Raw genomic sequence first — 19,586 nt, 5'->3', positions numbered from 1 at the left:
AGCTGTCGCTTGTTGTCCACTTTTCTTACGCTAGACAGTCTCAACACTGCAAGCTTAAAAATACGCCTCACTCAAATTTATAAAGGTCTATTACATGGGTCACTCTGAAAGCAGTCACTGAAGAATAACTAATGACTCAATTAAAACTTGAGGTAAAATGCCATTCACTAGTTGCAGCATGTTTTATCATTTTTTAAAAATGTTTTTTAATTATTTTTGTGAATTCATGTTTGGATGTTTTATTTGGCTAAAACATGTTTGTCCAGTTTAATTCTGTATGTAAAGGGGTATCCTTTTCTAGACATTCAACCTATACACCACCACCACCACAAAAAAAACTCCTCAACTTATATTCAACTGAATACACTACAAAAGACAAGATATTTGATTTTCAAACTGATGAATATTGCAGTTTTTTCACAAACATTCTGACATTTTTAATTTGATGCCTGCGCCACGTTCCACAAAAAGTAGGACAGAGTCAGCAAAAGACTGGGAAAATTGAGGAATGCTTAAAAAAATAAATAAATAACATTCCACAGATGACAAAACGTAACATTCCACATATGACAGGTACACTGAAAACAGTTCAGGACCACGATGTGATATAAAAGGACTACCGGTAACCCAAAAAGATGGAGTGAGGTTTGCCACTTTGTGATAAAATGCATGAGCAAATAGTACAACAGTTTAAGAACAACGTTTCTCAAAGTCAAGTTGCAAGGAATTTAGAGATTTCATCATCTCAGGTCCGAAATACCAAAAGTTTCAGAGAATCAAGAGGAATCACTGCATGTCAGCAGCAAGGCAAAAACAAACGTTAAATGCCCGTGACCTTTGATCTCTCTGGCGACACTGCATTAAAAACTGGCAAGTTTGCGTTAGGGGGAACGCCACATGGAACGCAGCTGGTTTCTCTGGGCTCAAGCTCATCAAGACGGTCTGACGCAAGACAGAAAAGTCCTCTGTGGTCTGATGACTCAACATTCCAAATTGATTTTGGAAATCAGGTACACTGTGTCCTGCGGGCCAAAGAGGAAAAGGACCATATGCATTTTTCTCAATGCGCAGTTCAGAAGCCATCATCTGACATGATGTGCCTGCGTATGGGGATAACCCGCACAACTGTGAAGGCAGCATTGATGCCTAAAGGTACATGCAGGATTTGGAGAATCATGTGCTGCCATCCTAACCACGTCTTTTTCAGGGACATATTTGAGCAAGACAATGCCAAGCCACATTCCGCAGATGCTACAACAGTGTCGCGTCGTAATAAAACAGTGTGAGTACTAGATCGACCTGCCAGCAGTCCAGACCTGTCCCCCACTGAAAACGCGTGGACACCGAAGACCCCGGACTGTTGAGTAACTGAAGTTGAATGTCAAGTAAGGATGGGAAAGAATGCTACCAACGAAGCTCCAACAATTACTCTCCTCAGTTCCCAAACAACTTGTTGAGTGCTGTTAAAAGCAAAGATGAGGTCATGACAGAACATGTTCTGTCGCAGCTTTTTTGGAATGTGTTGCAGCCATCAAATTGAAAATGATATTTGCGAAAAACCAAACCAAAAAAAAAAACAAAAAACAATACGATCAGTTCGAACATGAAATATCTTGTCTTTGTATCGTATTCAGTTGAATATAGGTTGAAAAGTATTTGCTTTGTATTCTGTTTTGATTTACATTTTACACAATATCCCAACTTCACTCGAATTGGAGTTTGTAACGTATCGGTATGATGGAGCTAATTAGGTAGGGACCTAATTAATATATAGTATATTAATTATTTTTAGTATTAGAAATGTTATTTGTTTGTTTGCACAATAGGCTGTGTTTTGATTTTTGCGTTCGAGATTAGCATCTTATTCTATATCTTATTTTACTGTTTTTCAATGTATCAATACAGCTTTGCTAAATGACCCTACAACCTGATTTTTGTGACTAAAAAATGACATCACAACTGCTCACAACGACCAATCACGGCTCAGATTCAGAAAACAGGTCAGCCGTGATTGGTCGTTCTGAGCAGTTGTGATGTCATTTTCAGTCGACAGTAGACAAAATGGCCGCCCCAGAGATTGCTAAAAACAAGTGCATTTTTGCTGCTTAATTTATATTCCACAAACGCAAAATTAATCAGAATGCCGTGTTAGTGGGCCTGCTGGGAACATATTCTTGAAAAAAAATACGTTTGGGTTGACTTCCGCTTTAAGTAAGTAAATAAAACTATCTTACATTATTGTATATATAACAATACAGAGCCAAGACCGCGGGTTGAATAAATCAAAACTGCAATAGAAATAGTTAATCTGTCAAAATTTTGGCTAAACCATTCAAAGAAAGAAAACACAATAAAAAATGTAATGGAAATATGTTGTTCAGTCTCTCTGGTTTGTTGCTTTGGCCGAGATGCAGATGATCCTGACAAAATATCCAGAACGTTCCTGAGAGGTGATGATAGGGGTTGGCATTTGAGACAGTCACACAGTTGCCACCATCAACAAGCACCCAGACAACATGGTTGAACTTGGCTCTTTATTGTTCCTGACAACATGCAACTTGGTGCTGGGTCAGAGGACACCACGAAAGATCTGTGCCTTGACACAATCCTGTCTTTGAGGTCTACAAACAAATCCTGACTTCATGCTTAGTTGGTGCTCCGACATGCACTGCCAACTGTGGGACCTTATATACAGACGACATATGTACCTTTCAAAACCATTTCCAATCAACGAAATTTCATCACAGGTAGATTCTAATTAGGCTGCAGAAACAGGATGAATAAAAAAAAAGAAGAGCTGAGTAGTCACGTATATATAATTTCTTTTTTTTTTTTTTTTTAGTTTGTGTAGAATTTTGAGATCAAGATGAACTTGACCAGTTTGGCAAAAAGGCCATAAAATAATAAAATGTGGAAAAGGTGAATATTTGGCAGATACACTGCATGCCATTGAGGTGTCATGCTACATAGCACATGGTGTTACTTTGACAACTCAGAATCAGAAATCTATGTGGTCGCAATGCAAAAAAAAAAAAAGGAAAAAAAACCCACATCTGCCAATTTCACACTTTGATACTGTTGACTGCTGCCCATCACATCATCTGAGAACTGTCTCGAAGAATAAATGTGGGAAAAAGAAACACTACTGCTTAACGATCACTCCAACTGACGCCTAAACTGACATGCATCAAAAAAGCAGTTTTTGCAGATTCTTTTCCCGTATTTACATAACAGATTACTCTCTATATCTCAGGATTTTGTAGTGATTATTATTCCTAACAGATTATTACTGCAGGCCCGTGTAGCAATACGTGCGAGCCGGGAGGAAAGAATCAAAAATAGAGAATGTCCAAAGTTTGGGGTGATTTCATGTTTTAAAAAATAAGATAAAGTGCAACATATATATAGCAAAGTACAGCTGTCTTAAGTTACACAACTGGTAAACATCCTGAGCTAATTTAACATAGCCTACCACTGCTAGTTAGAACAAAATGTAATCCCTCCACAGGTGGTTGGTATTGAGGGAATTTACTGTATACACTTTAATGAACACACGGTACTACACAAACACATTCTCCTGCAAATGGCCTCAATTGATGCCGTCACTGAATAGTACACCCCAGTGGCTAACTTTTAGACAGTTAACAGCCAACCAATTCTACATCATCATCATACGCTAAAACTTTCACGTCACTCAACAGGTCAGGCCCACTTGTCGAAGGCACGCACACATTCAGCGTCACCGGTTCTACAGTATACTGTAGTACAGTATGTGAGGATGGCGAACCCAAGTGGACAAAAGTAACACCTGTACCTCACATGCATAAAGTGTTGGTATTCTGCCTAAAGCTGGAAAATATATGATCGCTACTTGACAGATTTCGTCTGTTGCAGAGGTGGTCTGGAACGAAACCACCCGTGATAAACGTACATGCACCCGTTTATACATGTACACGTGCACACACATGCATGTACACAATTACAAATATCTTCCCTTAAGGCCTAGATAGACCAAACCGACGTCGGAGGTCCTGAAGCGTCGTGGCGTCTGAATGCGCCGCCTGATTAGTGTAGTGACCACCGTCGTAGTGTCGTAACCCGTCAGCAAGCGTCTGTGGGGCGTTTGCACGTTGAATCGGCATCGCGGGTCGTGACAATTGGTCACTCTGATTGGTTGTTAGCTAGGAAATCAGCGCTCGGAGCACCAACGGGAAGTGACAAATGCGGATGAACAGTGAGCACGCCTCCGCTGCCTTAATCTTCTTACAAGTACAAGAGCGAGGGTTGACAATTTAAGTATTTCACAATACAGTGTCAAGAACGTGAGGGTTTACTTCGCCTGGGAGTTCATCGTGAGCGAAGAATATAGCTGAATGGCTGTTTTTATAATCGGGATGAATTTTTCGAACAATGAGAAATAGTGACTATCGCCACCGGTGGTATGGAAGGGTATTACATCTCACGCATGCGCAGAAGGTACTATAATGGTCAGCATCTCTGTCTGTCGTTGCAGTGTATTTTTCCAGCGTGACGTGCCGACAGCCACAGGGCGTCTGTCACTGTTGGCCAACGTCGGATTGGTCTATCTGGCCCTTTAGATGATCAGATAACTGTATGAAATTATTCCTTGAAAATCTACAACAACATTGCTAAAGGGAATGCAATTAAATCACACAGGGATAACTCCACTTAACAATCAGTCTACAGTACATGTAAAAGTTGGGTAGATCTTCCCTCTTTTTGCAAGAACTCAGTTGTCAGTCACCCAAAATTCAGTTTATGTGCAAAGCAAAAGACAATGCAGTGAACATGCTTTTAATAATACGTGTTGGGTGTGTTGGTATGGACCTCAATATGCATTTTTGATGTTCCTCTCCTACACTTGTGACAAAAGCAGCAGGTGAACATCTTACCATGTGGCTCTGTTGAGACTGTGTGGAGCCGTACACAGTGATGCCGTTGGTTGGCGGTGCCAGCTGTGGCGTGTCGAGCTGGATGAAGCCACGTCGGTCAATGAGACTATAGGGAGAGAGGAGCAAAATATTCTTGGTGGCCATTCATTCTTTGATATTACAAACCTCAATTCCAATGAAGTTGGGACGTTGTGTAACATGTAACTAAAACGGAATACAATGTACAATGCTTTGCAAATCCTTTTCAATCTATATTCAACTGAATACAATACAAAGACTAGATATCAAATATTCAAACAGACAAATGTCTTTTTTTTGGTAGCCATGTTTTGTAGTAGAAGCAGTGCATGTCTGCTAGCAACGATGGATAAATGTTGAATTTTAATTCAGTTGAATTTGAAGTTGCTTTCCATTGAATGGGTCTGAAAATTTAGGTTGGAACATTCGAAATTCCAGTGGCATTTACGGGTACAAAAGGTAGTTATGCTTAATTGGTTTCAGGATTATAAGAAAATTACAATTTTTTTTCCCCCAGACACACGGAACTAAAAGGTTTTAAAGATAAGGAGCATATCAAGTGAGTGAGAGTGAGTTAAGGCATCGGCAAAGAAACAAATGCAGCAGGTTCTCTCTCACGGGCGTGTGTTTGGAGTTGTGAAAGGAAGCATTGCTTGCATAGTCTGAGGCTGAGTTCAAACATTCCTTCTTCGCGGGTGGCCCCAACAGTGTAATAACTGTGGCTAGCCTTGAGCATGCGACCACAAGGCAGCCACCTGCAGCACAAAGGATCTCCTTTGCCAGCCACCACTAATTGTTGATGAGTCATGCCTTGTGAGGGCAAATTAGACTTTGCTAGTAACTTTTTGGGGAAAAATAGTTGCTGTAGGCTTTGGAAAAGTCACTAAATATAGTGAAAATGTTGCTAAATTGGAAACACTGCAGACTCAAGTCATAGATCTTGCTTGCTACCTTGCTTGTACAAGGGTACCATGTGTACACATAAAATAAAAGCATTGTATGTTTTACTTTGACTTCATGGACATTGTGAGGGCTGGTGAGAGACTATGGGTAAGCTGAATGTGGCCCCCGGGCCATACTTACGTACAGCTCAGGCTTGGTCTAGTGTCTGTCTTTTTAAAATTTATCACGTACGTAAACAGCATAAGCGTGAGATTGAATCACTCTTATGGCCTGCTCAGACTACACAACTTTTTTGTCCTTCACAATGGTCGCGCTGTCAGACTATAATATCGTTCTGTGTCTTGGACCGGGTGAGACGTTACACTACAAGTCTGTCACTGACTCCACGCCGCCCAATCGTTGCGTGCTTCTGTCAAGATTACGTCCATCGGCGCGGGTCAGTCGGGGAGGCGGGACAAGCAGCTGTGTTGTCATGTCGACGGAGGCATTATGTGCATGTGCGTTTGTTCTCTGTTCTGAAAAGGCAAAAAAAAAAGTGACTATGGACCTGTTCCTGGATGGTGGGGAGAGGGCAGTACGGACTGTCTATTCTCCAAAATGAATTTAAGGTAGCATATTTGTTTAATGACCCACCACGTTTGCTAATCAGCTACTGGCTTTGTAGCTAGCAAACATAGCATGAGTTGAAATGCTACATATATTTTCCAGTAATTCTCCTCTACTGTTCATTCCTTTTTTCTGCATTTTGACTGTTTGTATGTGCGCGCTACGTCCAGTCTCTCGTCACGAATTGAAAGGCACTGTCTTCCTATTGGTCAATCCTCGAGAACCAATCGAAGGACGACGTAGGAAATGTCACACTATGCGGCAAGATGAACAAAAATTCTGGCATGCCAGATTTTTGTCGTGGTGGTCGTGAAGCGTCCCAGACGCCAAACGACCAATTGTTCAGTATGTCACACTACACGGGCTAGGATGTGTCAAGACAACTCAAAACTGGCTACGAGACACTACGTTTGTATGCGACACGTCTGTCGGCCCAAATTTGTGTCGTCTGACATTGGCTTCATAGACTTTGATCTGAGATTTGTTGAGGATGTGTTTGAAATCCATTCAGCTCTTGCAGTCTTAGTGGCTAGGCAGAGTAAAAAGGCTGGAGCCAGCTCTAGCCAAAGCAGCTCCTCACATCACTTCTATTTTGCCAATTCCAGAGAACTGAACACCTGCTTTCCTGAGTGTCAAATGTTTTGTACTGCCACGATGTGTTGATAAACATGGAACAGTTATGATGAATGTTCAGTGATAGATGTCCTACCTCGGTGGCAGAGGTCCACACAGCGCAGCGCAGCAATTGGTGACTATGTTGCCATGGCTATATGGATTATAGTTGTCCTTCCCTCTTTTAGAAGACCATGAACCTTTTATCTGGAGGAGACATCAGTCACAGCTTTAGCTGGCTCACAGATCATGTGCATGGAGTGTCTAGACTTGCAGTTTGTGTGCAGCCTGGCTTAAGCTTTGACCGGCAGATAAATAGACCTTAATGATAATAATAATAATTATTATTATTGGGCACTACTTTATCAGAGTAACAAATAATAATAATTATTATTATTGGGCACTACTTTATCAGAGTAACAAATTAAGAGTAGGGTGACCCAGATTTCCAAAATGGGGACACCACACATTCTCTGAAAATCAAACATACAATTAAACAAATTTAATTGCTCGTCAATCTGGTACCGGGGGTTGTTTAGCTAATGCTAAATGCTATATTGGTTGACAGTTCAACAGCGCTAGACAGTGTTGTGGCAATGTAATTACACCTGAAAATATGTGTATCCCCTACCTCGGCAACTTGAGTTGACATGCAGCTGTTCTGATTTCGGAACTTCAAATAAATTATAAAATGTTTCCATGTACCCCCTGCAATGTACTAGTCATTGCGATTCAGTGCCCAGAATGAGTATTTTTATGGATTTTGAGGTGTTCTACTTTTTTGCAAAACCTTGTTTATAAAATTCAAAATCAACAATCACAAAAGTAGGTTCTTCATGTCTTTAAATGACGAGCAACATCGCACCGCTTTCACTCTGTGCGTGCTTGCTCCCGCAGGAAGGAATACCATTTTTTTCCAGGGGTAACTACTGTACATTGGCACAACAAAACTCACGGTCCCATATTGTAACATTGGAAACACTCTGCCAGAAACGCTCAGCTCATCTTTGATCTGACTACATTCCCCTTGATTCTTAGATACGGAAACAAGAAGTAGTTCTAGTTCCGACATCATGCTAACGTGAATGTGAAAGTAAATAGGAAGGAATTTAACAGTTAATTTAATTTTTAATTGGTTTATCGTATGAATTGCTATGACAACTGTGTGATTGACACAAACGTCCCAAACAATTGGCTTGCTGACTGGACTGAAAAACTAAAAAAAAATAAAAGTCTGGTCACCTTTATTAAGAGGGCAAGTTGTCATCAAATATATGAATGTATCTGTTTCTAAAAAATGCAAGAGGCACGTAATACGCGATACGCAAATATTTGTTGAAAAGCAAGACGGTCATTACAGCTGACAAAACCTCACACTACAAAGTACCGTATTTTCCGGACTATAACTTGCATTTTTTTTTTTTTTTCCCATAGTTTGGCCGGGGGTGCGACTTATACTCAGGACCGACTTATGTGTGAAATTATTAACACATAACACCTATATATCATTTCAAATGTTATTTTAACCCACATAAAGAAACATAAATATAAATCCTAAAAGCTATTAAAATGCATGAATAATTTAAACTGTTAAAATTGAATATTTTGTTCATGAAGAAATTAAAATAGTATGATAAAAACACAATTTGACTGTCTATCAATCCATCTATGCAAAATAGTGTACTGTTGCTTTAAGGCGCCGTGTCTGGCATCATCAGCCAGGAACACACACGCACGGAGAAGAGAGCGGAGATGAACAGAAAGATAATTACGAACGAATAAAAAATACTTTTGGAGACTTGGAAACATTCTACATGGTCGGCGATAAATAAAAGACCTATTTAATCGTTTTGGTAAGTTCAAAGTTATCTTACCGTAACTTTCTTGTAATGCTACATGTGTGGATGTTAGCTAAATGTTACCATCGTAGCTCAGAGGAAATGATGTGTCCTAAGAGCACAATTTCATTAATTTGACTTATATGGACACATTTATTTGCGTTACGCGACCTCCGAGAGGAGGTGGTGGGGGCGTTGTATAATGTACGTAAGCATACCGTTCAGCCTGTTGTTGCCTTTATTCTATTTTTATCTTAAATTGTTCATCATTTAAATTTTAAATGACATGTCTGTTCTCGGTGTTGGATTTCATCAAATACGTTCCCTCCCAAATGCGACTTATACTCCAGTGCGACTTATATATATGTTTTTTTCTTCATTATTATGCATTTTATGGCGGGTGCAACTGGTACTCCGGCGCGACGTATAGTCTGGAAAATACGGTACACCAATTAGAACATCGCCAAGATGTACACTGAACTAAGCAAATAAATACATAATGTGAAATTGACTGCATATGCAGTCATATAGGTGCGCTGATGTATATTACATTCTGTACTTACGTCTTCGTTTGTGGTCTGGTTGGAGCTGATAAGGTACGTATGGAAACCTGAAAGGCCAACGATAGACCACACAGAGAAGAAACACACCACCACCTCCAACACGGTACACGGTGCAGTCAAGGAAGAAATCTTTCTGCACTAAGTTAATGAACACTCTATGCACACAAAGAACCACAGAATGGACAGTGCAGCATGGACACACATGGGCACTAGCGCCAATAGCTAATCAAGCTAACATATTGACCTATAGCCTGGGGAAGGCTGTCTTCCTGCCAATAATAGATCTTTGTTATCACTTCACTTTACTTTACTAGGAATGAAAAACATTGTACACTTTCTCTGCTCCACAATGATCTTATGAACACAGTGAATACCTTCTTGCATTGCAACTGACCTACAATATCCCTTGATAAATCTTAGCATAGTGCATTCTGTAATCCCTCAAATGAGATCAACGAAGAGGCTAACAAAAACACGTAGTACAGAAAAATCCCTGCAGGCCTCTTGAGGCGTACTGTTGTGTGATCTATAGATAAATGTCACACATCAGTCTGCAAAGACTCTGGATGAAACTAGTTGACTGTCTCTTTCACCTCTTTCACATAGAGCCCGCATCAAACCATTGTGCTCTTCTAAAGGACATACCATCACTCATCTTGTGGCAAGGACTGTCACAATTGCAGTATATTGGCTCCAGCACACATTTTATTCAAGTGCTGCTGGACAAGCCCATCTCAGCTCAATTTGTCACTCATTTCTCTGCCAGACAAACTGTTATGGCACCCAGCCATTGAGAGGATGGCAGGAAAAGAGAGCTCTGGGGCCTCCACTAGATTTGATCGTGGTTCGTGTTCTTGGCTTTGGATTGGATATGAATCTGTTGATGAAGTACTATTTCAAGTGGATGGGAATGCTGTTCTTTCATTTCATAGAGATTTAAAAAAAAAAAAAAATCAAGTGAGCCAAGCATCACTACAGGTGGGAAACTTCATGACAGATGATAAACAATTATAGTCTTGACTCATGACAAACTCCAAAACATGATGAAGAATATCAACAACAAACGGATTCTGCAAACAGAAGTTAAGAAATTAGGAGCTCATGAACCTCAGGGAGGAACTAGCTAGCTAAAATGACCAGGCATAAATAGCTCATATGGAGCTAGTGCAAACTGTAGGCTGTCCCAAGGCTGGATAAATGCTGGATAAATCTAGCGCAAAACTTTGCCAAACAATTATGTGTGATCATGCTAACAATTTCATTTCGGCCTGGATTAACAAGCAAAACAACAGCAACAGCAACAACAAACAATAACAATGAAAACCAACAACAACATTTAACATTTGACAGTACAGGCAGTCCTCGTATTACGACGTACGCGACCTACAACGTTTCAACTTTACGACGCCCGTACCTCCTCCTCCATTTTTCCCCAACACCATAGTAACTACGTTTACATGCAGACAATATTCGCGTTAAAGTCAAAATTCAGATCTCTGAAACATTCTGATTATCCTGTTTACATGATTGAGCGGACAGAGCTGCTCTGGCATTTGAATAACCTAATGTGTAAGGCGACACATGGCGTCATGATTCAAATAGACGTAATTTCCGCTTGTTACTTTGAACCGTCAATAAAAAAACTTGATATTCATGTCACTCACCACATGAATGAAGCAGCCGGTTTCCTCCTCGCTCCAAAAGTGTGCTTTTGTGCTGCGTCTCTGAGCTTGTTTACATCTGCTTGGGTATTTGCGGTGGTTGCGCGCCAATCATCGCATACGCATATGCCTCGATCGTGTCTGTGCGCGCCGGCAGTATCTTTGAATTTTTCGCCCTCCTCCATCCACTTCCCAGCAGTAATGTTAAGTATAGCATCTTATGTTTTTATTGTAATGTATTTTCGTTTTCTTATACAAAATTATTTCGACGTAAATTTCGACTTTAACGGTGAAATCCGACATACGCCGATATTCAGGTTACATCGCCAGTGTAGAAACGGAACTCGTTCGTAAAATGAGGACTCCCTGTATAAGACAAACCTCAAGTTGCAGTGAAAGGATATCTGGCTGGGCTATCTTTAAGAGCATTGAGGAACCCACCTCGATGAGAGCCTGCAGAAACAGAGCGGAACAGATTCCATAAAAGAGAGCTTAATTGTGTTCAACATAGTACATGAAATGATTACGCAGCAATGACAGTAGGGCTGGGCAATTAAAAATGTAATCGTGATTTTGATTTTTGGTTCTCTCGATCTTAAAAACATAATCGAAGAAAAACGATTAATATATGAAACGGCGATGGGTGGGTGTCCAAGTTCCCAATGTTGTGAAGGTACCCAGAATGCAGTATGCTGCTTGTACATCAAGAGTGTGACATAGTGATTCTGCCCTCCTTGAACGTGCCTAACTCTTTGAACGCCGTCAATGTCATTTGCCGTCAACTACATTAAAAAAAAAAAAAAAATAGAAATAGGTGGAGAAAAGTCTCCGGTTTGATCATTAAACTGGGAAAGTCAACAAAACACTATGGCCATCAGATGGGAGCATTGGGTCTCTTTTGAATGAGTTCATCATGTAGCAAAACAATGTGGATGCTTTTGAATATGGCGGATCTCAGGAAATTCGACCGTTACAAGCAGCGTGTGAGTTAATTCAGAACTTAATTCTACAACAAAGACCGTCACATAACAGAGAAGAGATGACTGAGATTATCTAAATTTTGAAGTAGAAGCAACGACATAATGTACATACATACACACTCACACACATACATGGCATGATGTACACACACATGCATACACACTACTAAATACTACTACTACTAAGTAGCCTGCAAATTGTTTGTAAAGTTTGTCGAATGTAAAATTATTACACTTGTGATACTTGTGTGTGTTACTTTTCCTTCACAAACATAATTTCATTGTTGCTGTTGGTATTTTATAGAAGATAGAAGAAAAGGACTGTTCCGAGGACCCGTCACGAAAGCAAGAAATATTAGCATAAAAGTCACTGTAGTGTATGAAATGTATCTTTTCACAAAAATATTGTTTTCTGTGTTTTTTTAAAAATACAAAATAGGTGATTTAGGTGAACCCATATTCTGCTACTGATTACTACAAAATGGAATAAGGTAGAAATGTGTGATGAAATAAGAGAGTCTAACCTTTTATTTGGTACTTTCTATGTTTATGTACTCCTAAAACACAAAATTCTGTGAGTCTTGAAAAATCAGTCAGAATGCTCTAAATAGGCTGACACTCAATAGGTTATCTCTTACAAAAATAAAAGGCTGGTTATTGAAAGAGTTAAAAATGTTTAATGACTCCCTAGTTGGAGTATTTTTATTGCTATTATTTTAGTATATTATTATTTTACTTTATTACTAGTTCATTTTCTGGATGTTCATTCAAGTTAATTTTAAAGTTGAGATTTTAAGGATTCAAGGAATTTTATTGTTGTGCAAACACACATTTCCACATCATATGACATTAAATGATACCCGAGGTCCCAGGTTAGCACATTAAAGTACCAATACTTGTGGAAATGAAATTAGAATGATAAAATAAGATAAGAATAAATACAATGTAGAGATACGCGAGATGCGTTTTCATGGTTTGAACGTGTGCAACGATACAATGCAACAAAAAGGCGTGGATGCAGCAACGATGTGGCTACAACAGAATGAAAATACAAGAGGCTTGAATTTCACATGATAATTTACAAGGTCAAGTTGTACCGGTACTTGACAAAAAAAATTGAGTGTTCAAGACTCAAGGGTTCAATGTGCAGGGATAAATGGGCATGAGGCTATGATGGTAGCAGTTTTGAGGGTTTTGGTAGTTGAATAAATCCAAAGTTTTGAAATAAATGAATAATCATTTTAATTAATTGTGATTTCAATATCAATAAAAAATAATCTTCATTATTATTTTCCATAATCGTCCAGCCCTATCTGACAGTGTCAATGTCAAATGTTGGGTTGTACAGACACAGACAAGTACACGAGAGTTATTGTCTGCGGAAAATGCTCGGCAAAACGCCTACTTAAAATCACATTCAAATTTTACATCCATAGGTAATGTAAGGGATGATGATTACCAAGAACAGACAAATGTCTGCGTGCATACACATACATATCCATTATTTACTGTATTTTGCCTATGAATGCATTTGTGTGTTTTACTCACTACGTAAAATGATGTGTGTGATGACAAAGGCAAAGATGAATATGGTGAGGAAGGACAGCGAAAGGATGAACATATAGAAGAAGCGGTAGTTCCTCCTTCCCACGCAGTTCCCCACCCAGGGACAGTGGTGGTCAAAACGCTCTGTGTGGATAGGGAAAGAGTAAAATCATTAATACAGGCCATTTTGGTCCACCCACACACAAACGATTTTTGGTCACCAGATTCCATAATTTTAGTGTTTTTGTGTCATGGAAAAAACATTGTTTGACCTTGTCTCCTGAATGAAATTGTAGTATGTAACATATTCTCCAGTGGCAAAGAGGTATACAATATGTTAAAATAAAAAGAACATCATTTTGAAAAATTACAAAAATCAAAAATATACAAAACAAAAACACTTTTACCAACTCAGAAGAAAATATACCTTCTGGAAAAACACAAAGAATTAGGGATGTCTGCCGAACAGCAAATATATATGCATGTGTACTTCATATACTGTGCAGTATACACATAACTATGCACATACACAAAAAAAGCACTGCACATGAGGCACTTATTCATGGCTTCATGTAAGGAAACCAGATTGCTTGTTTGAATGTAATACCCCAGTTATTTCAGGGCATGTAACTACACAGTGGGAATCCACATCTGTGCAAAATATGGGGCAAAGTGAAGTGTCCCACAGGGTCTCGGCAAAATAGACACACAATGTGAAAAGTGGAGTAGTTATGTACACTAGTTCATGGAAAAATTGGCAGTGGTGCAAAATGGGTGAAGCGATTGAAAGTCTTTTGCATGGCGCTTACCGATAAAAACGGAGCAAACAGCGTCTAACTCACAAAGCACATGCAGATGGTGAAATGCATCACTAACTGTGATGCCAAGCAGAATGCGTCTCGGTGTACCGGTGGCATTTGCGTACATTTAAATGGGATAATGTGCATATATTTGGCGGAGAAATTTCCCCCTTCTATGCAGATGAGCCTCATTGATAAGCAACATCTAATTCACTAACACCAGCGCTAATAGCCACACACAGTTTGAGTGAAGCCGATAACGCCTATTGCTTGTGAAAATATCGGTGCAGTGTGAGGGAAGGGAACGCTCCGACAAGACATATCTTCCTAAATCAGGAACTACGGCTGTTATGGGGGTCCCGAAATGAAAGCTTGCTGTGGGGTCACAATTTTGTCAAGTGCAGCTCTGATGCCAGGCGTGCTTGTGAGTGAATTCACTTCCAGAATAATTTGTCTGAATTTCCTTATTTTCAAAATTTACCGTGGAATGGTTATCTCAATGTGTATTTCCTATCTGTATATATAAATACATACATATATTTGGTCTTTTTTTTATTTTTATTTTTTATACAATTTTCACAGTAATGGGATGTCTGTAATGCGGAAAACCCATGAACATAAAAATGTAAAAAAATAAATAAAAAAAAGGACGTAGGTGTTTTTCACAGTACCTCACAAAATCAAGGCATTGCAGTTTCACTAATGAATACTGATACGTCTATACACTTTAACGAGCTGGTGTATTCCGACAAGTGTTGACAGTAATGACACAGGTGCCATAAAGTGTCATGGCGATTGTTATTCTATGATGAATTATGTTTGCACGCAGTTGTTGTCTGAGCGTTACTGAACATAATTATCTGGCGATAAAGCTCCACATTGTGTAGCTGCCCTTGCGCCACGCATCTTGCATGCTTTCCACTTCATCAATTTTGGTGGTACTTGTTCAAATGATTCTACAGGTTAGTTGCATTGTCTTGTTTTTGACGACATACCTTGCACAAGAGCTTTCTTTACGCCACTCTGGAGATACAGCCACACAAGCGATGGGAAAGAACTTCTGTCAAAATAGCTTCATCCTCTTAAGTTTATGCGAAGTCATGGCTGCAGGTTTAGCTGCATGTTTGGTCATTGTTACTATTACTTTCTGTTTAGAGCTTCTTTTTTCCATTTATTGGCAGATTCCATTTACTTCAACTTGCAAACCAAAGTTAGAGGGAAAATCTGGACTCTTAATTGTCTGTAGTCGCGCACATATCCGCCGCGTCTGGTGAAGTAAATATGCTCACAGCTCGCAACTGCTCATGTGATATCACACTTCTCAAGCATATAATCACCCAGCCCTACTTATATTGGTCTTGGGAACGTATTCGGCAGGGTGGGAGGTTGTGGGGGCTTGACGCTGACCAAATGGACGGACCGGTGTCTGGGGACCACTGCTCGTTTTACTAGTTCCCACTCTCAATTCTCATGTCGTCTGCAACCAGTGTCTGCAACCCTTACTCGCCACAAATGCAGCAAGCCTGCGACCACTGACTTCACCAGACTGTTGCATTCTTCAATTAAAATGCTTTTACAGGCCTTTACTGCAGCCTCTTTCAGTACTTTTTTGTTTCTGGGGGGTTTTCCCTTCAGTCTCCTCATACGGAGATGAAATGCATGCTTGGCCAGTCTAAGGTCTTCCACTTTTTCTGCCTGATAAAGTCCTTTGTTGTGTTGACAGTGTGTTTTGGGTTATTGTCTTGTTGTATGATGAGATGACATGTCTTCCCATTAGTTTCGATGTATTTTTCTGTAAATGGCCAGACAAAATGGTTTTGTAGACTTCAGAATTCATTCTGCTGCTTTCATCATGAATTATATCATCAATAAAGACTAGTGAGCCCGTTCCAGAAGCAGGCCAGGCTATGACGTTACCTCCACCGTGCTTCACAGATGAGCTTGTGTGTTTTGGATCATAAGCAGATACTTTCTTTCTGATTACTTTGACCTTCCCATTACTTTGGTAGAGGTTAATCTTGGTCTCATCAGTCCATAAAACTTTGCTTGAAAATGTTTGTGGCTCATCTCTGTACTTCTTTGTAAAATGCGATCTGGCCTTCAGATTCTTTTTGTTGATGTCATGTCCGCTCTGATTGGTTCATTCCGCTGTCTGTTTTCTCAGGTTTGCCGTGCCTCAGAAATGCGCTTGATGAGACTGTGACCCGACTCAATCGCTGGCACATCATTGAGTCTGGTTTTCCCGGCTAACTAGAAACACCCATCAGTCACATGCAGTCAACTATTTTTGCCGACTTGAAAAGTGGGTATGTTTAAACAAAAGTTGCTTTGTACTGACATTTTTAAACACAGCTAGATGTTAATACCATGAAATAAAAGATGGAATGCTGAACTTTTGTCTCATATTCATCTTTCCATTTGAAACCCAAATGTCTTTGGTACACGACAAAAACAAAGGATATTGACCTGGCCGTTCCAATTCCTTTACAGTACAAAATTATCATAGCAAGAGACCGATACGCTGGTGCTCTCCCTCTCTCAACATGTTACAGCTTGATCTTTTGTTAGCCAAGCAAGTATGTGTGCTTATCTAAGTATGTCATTCCTGATATTTTTCATTTTGTTAAAAAGTAATGCCAGTATTATTGTGGAATTTTGGATTTGGCCTGTTCCTATCCACAGTCTGCTCATTCCTGTGAATTATACCTGTATGTTGGTACAACTAAAGGTATCACAGCAATCCCCAGATACCATGCAAATTAGCCCCGGAGTGGCTGTGAGAAGGATAAGGGATAGGATAAAATGACCCTGAGTGCTTTGATCTTCTATGGCCTAGGGATTATCCCTGCCAATACCATAGCACCCCTGATGGCATGTTATTGTTTTGCAGCATTATTTCTTTTATGTCCATTATCTTTCAATTCCCACTCAGGAACAGTGGGAATGTGAGTGTTAGTGGTTGTCTGTCTGAATGTGCCCTGTGATTTACTGGTGACCAGTGTAGTTGTGTGGAGTGCCTTTGGCCTGAAGTCAGCTGGGATGCGCTCCAGCTGCCCACGACTCTGACCGGAAGTGGCAGTATAGAAAATGGGTGGGTGGTTGGATGGATATCCGTAATCTGTCAATCTGATCTTCAATATACTTTAGCTGGAGCAGTTCCAAAAGGTGCATGTCATCAGTTATGCAGTTCAAACCATAGGTGCTGGCTATAATAAAGAAGACACTAAAACCCATAATGCTAACAGACAGTGTGAAGCGCTGCACTCACCCACACAATTATCACAGAGGCTGCAGTGAGAGGCACGTGGGGGTCTGAAGATTTTGCAAGTGAAACAGTACTTCAGTTTGACAGTTTGTCCATTGATGACCACCTCCTTGGTCCTGGGTGGTGGCCTGTAGCCTGTACTGCCATTCGCCACATCTTAACAGAGGAAAAAGAAAACACACTGTAAGTTAGGGGTGGGCGATCTGGCAAAAATAATCTTATCAGTATTTTTTAAGACTAATTTGCACATTTCTGACCATTTTCCTCATGTTAAACATAAAAACAAAGCTTGTAACGCAGGTCTAGTACTTTGAAGAGTCTTTTAAAGCTAGTGTTGTTCCGATACCGATATTGGTATCGGGTGGTATCCCGATACCGCATTAAAGCGCTGGTATCGGATCGGCCGGTACTAACAAATAAAACGCTGATGCCAGTTATCGATACTGGTATCATTATTTGAACGCAGCGTGCATATTTGAGAGCCGCATGCAGAAGGAAAATACGAGGAGAAGCCTTATCCATTATTAGCGTTATTGGTCATCGGTCTACTTATGTCTAGTTTGGTGAAAAAGGTCGCTATAAGGACATGCATCGCCACATTGAAGGCAGTTGTTGGGGGGTCTCTGATGCTATCAAGAGCCTGCAATTACTTTGGGGGCATGTCGGCTGGATCTTTGTCTCGTAGCAAAGTATGTTGCATTTGTTTGACACAGTACATCGATCACTAGTTTAATGGTGTAAAACGTCTTTCATGACGTGGTTTGTGTCCAGATAAACCCGACTTTATGGCCCGTCGAGGCTTTTCGAGCTCGCCCTAGCTTGCTAACTGCTAACAAAGAGACAAGTTTGTTTACAACACATCACTCAGCATTTTGCCTTTACCTGAGTATTCTATAATGCATAAGAGTTCTGATATTGTTTGTTGTAATAAAGATTAATTGTTGAAAAATACATTAGAAAATACCTTGAAAAACAAAAACTCAACTCAGCCCGCAATTGCAATTATTTGGGGAAAAAAAAAATCGCAATTAGATTACCGTATTTTCCATAATCATTCAGCCCTAGTTATAACAATACAAAGTTTCATCACTACTTCCCAATTCTTGCACGGGACAAAAACCTGAGGCGTATGGACACTGATGACGCTATAATGTTGCATTCCAGGACTGATATTCATTTCATTGCAAAAAACAAAAAAACAAAAGTGAACATTCAAGTAAATTAATGATCCACCCTTTTCACACCACGGCTTGCTTTCATGTAATACAATAACCAAAAGTGCAGTGTGAGAACAGGCTTGTCATCTTTGGTCACACCTTCAGGTCATTAACTTGTCCATCAAGATTAACAACACTTGCTTACAGGCATGCACACTAATCATGGGTAGTAGGGGAGATTTAAAAAAAAAAGAAAAAAAAAACCAAAAATCTTTTTCCCCCCTTTTTTTTAATAAAAAGGTGTAAGTGCATCGAATCGAACTGAGTTGTTCCACTTTAAAATACATCAAGATATGTATAGAATCGTCTTTTATTGGAGGGAGACATCCTAGAAAGAAATGGCACATTTACAGCAGTGACAGGTTAAAGGGACGGTGGGGCCGGGATGGCCATGTTTTCACTAACAAGTTCATTTTATATATTTTTTGATCAGGAAAATGTAATGGGTTATCATCTTAAATTTTAGCAATAAATTTGGGAGAAATTAGGAAATAAGTGACTCCATGAATAACGCCTCTTGTTAATGAGGAGAATGAGACTGAAGTGGAAATGAGTGGACGTGTAGTTTTTCTACCGACAACACACCGTGGAACGTAACAGCCGAAACGGTACGTACCAATGCGGCCACACTCGGCTGTGCAGTCAGCCTCCTCGCTGGAACTTTT

At 39.9% G+C, this 19,586-nt stretch overlaps 1 protein-coding gene across 2 annotated transcripts in view; it reads right to left on the bottom strand.

The window, feature by feature from the left end:
• Positions 1-19,586, bottom strand: part of zdhhc14 (zDHHC palmitoyltransferase 14) — a 46,515-nt gene that overhangs the window by 3,565 nt on the left and 23,364 nt on the right. For both annotated transcript variants that reach the window (XM_086048762.1, XM_086048763.1), the window contains exons 4-9: positions 17,708-17,860; positions 13,643-13,783; positions 11,519-11,567; positions 9,454-9,556; positions 7,150-7,259; positions 4,914-5,019 (exon numbers count right to left, since the gene is read on the bottom strand). In XM_086048762.1, the coding sequence (XP_085904888.1) occupies positions 4,914-5,019; positions 7,150-7,259; positions 9,454-9,556; positions 11,519-11,567; positions 13,643-13,783; positions 17,708-17,860 (662 nt within the window). The remainder of the gene's footprint in view (positions 1-4,913; positions 5,020-7,149; positions 7,260-9,453; positions 9,557-11,518; positions 11,568-13,642; positions 13,784-17,707; positions 17,861-19,586) is intronic.

This window comes from Filicampus tigris, chromosome 13, assembly GCF_054856515.1.
Source record: "Filicampus tigris isolate MCC_2025a chromosome 13, RoL_Ftig_1.0, whole genome shotgun sequence".
NCBI lineage: Eukaryota > Metazoa > Chordata > Actinopteri > Syngnathiformes > Syngnathidae > Filicampus > Filicampus tigris.
This window is presented reverse-complemented; position numbering and strand designations above follow the sequence as displayed.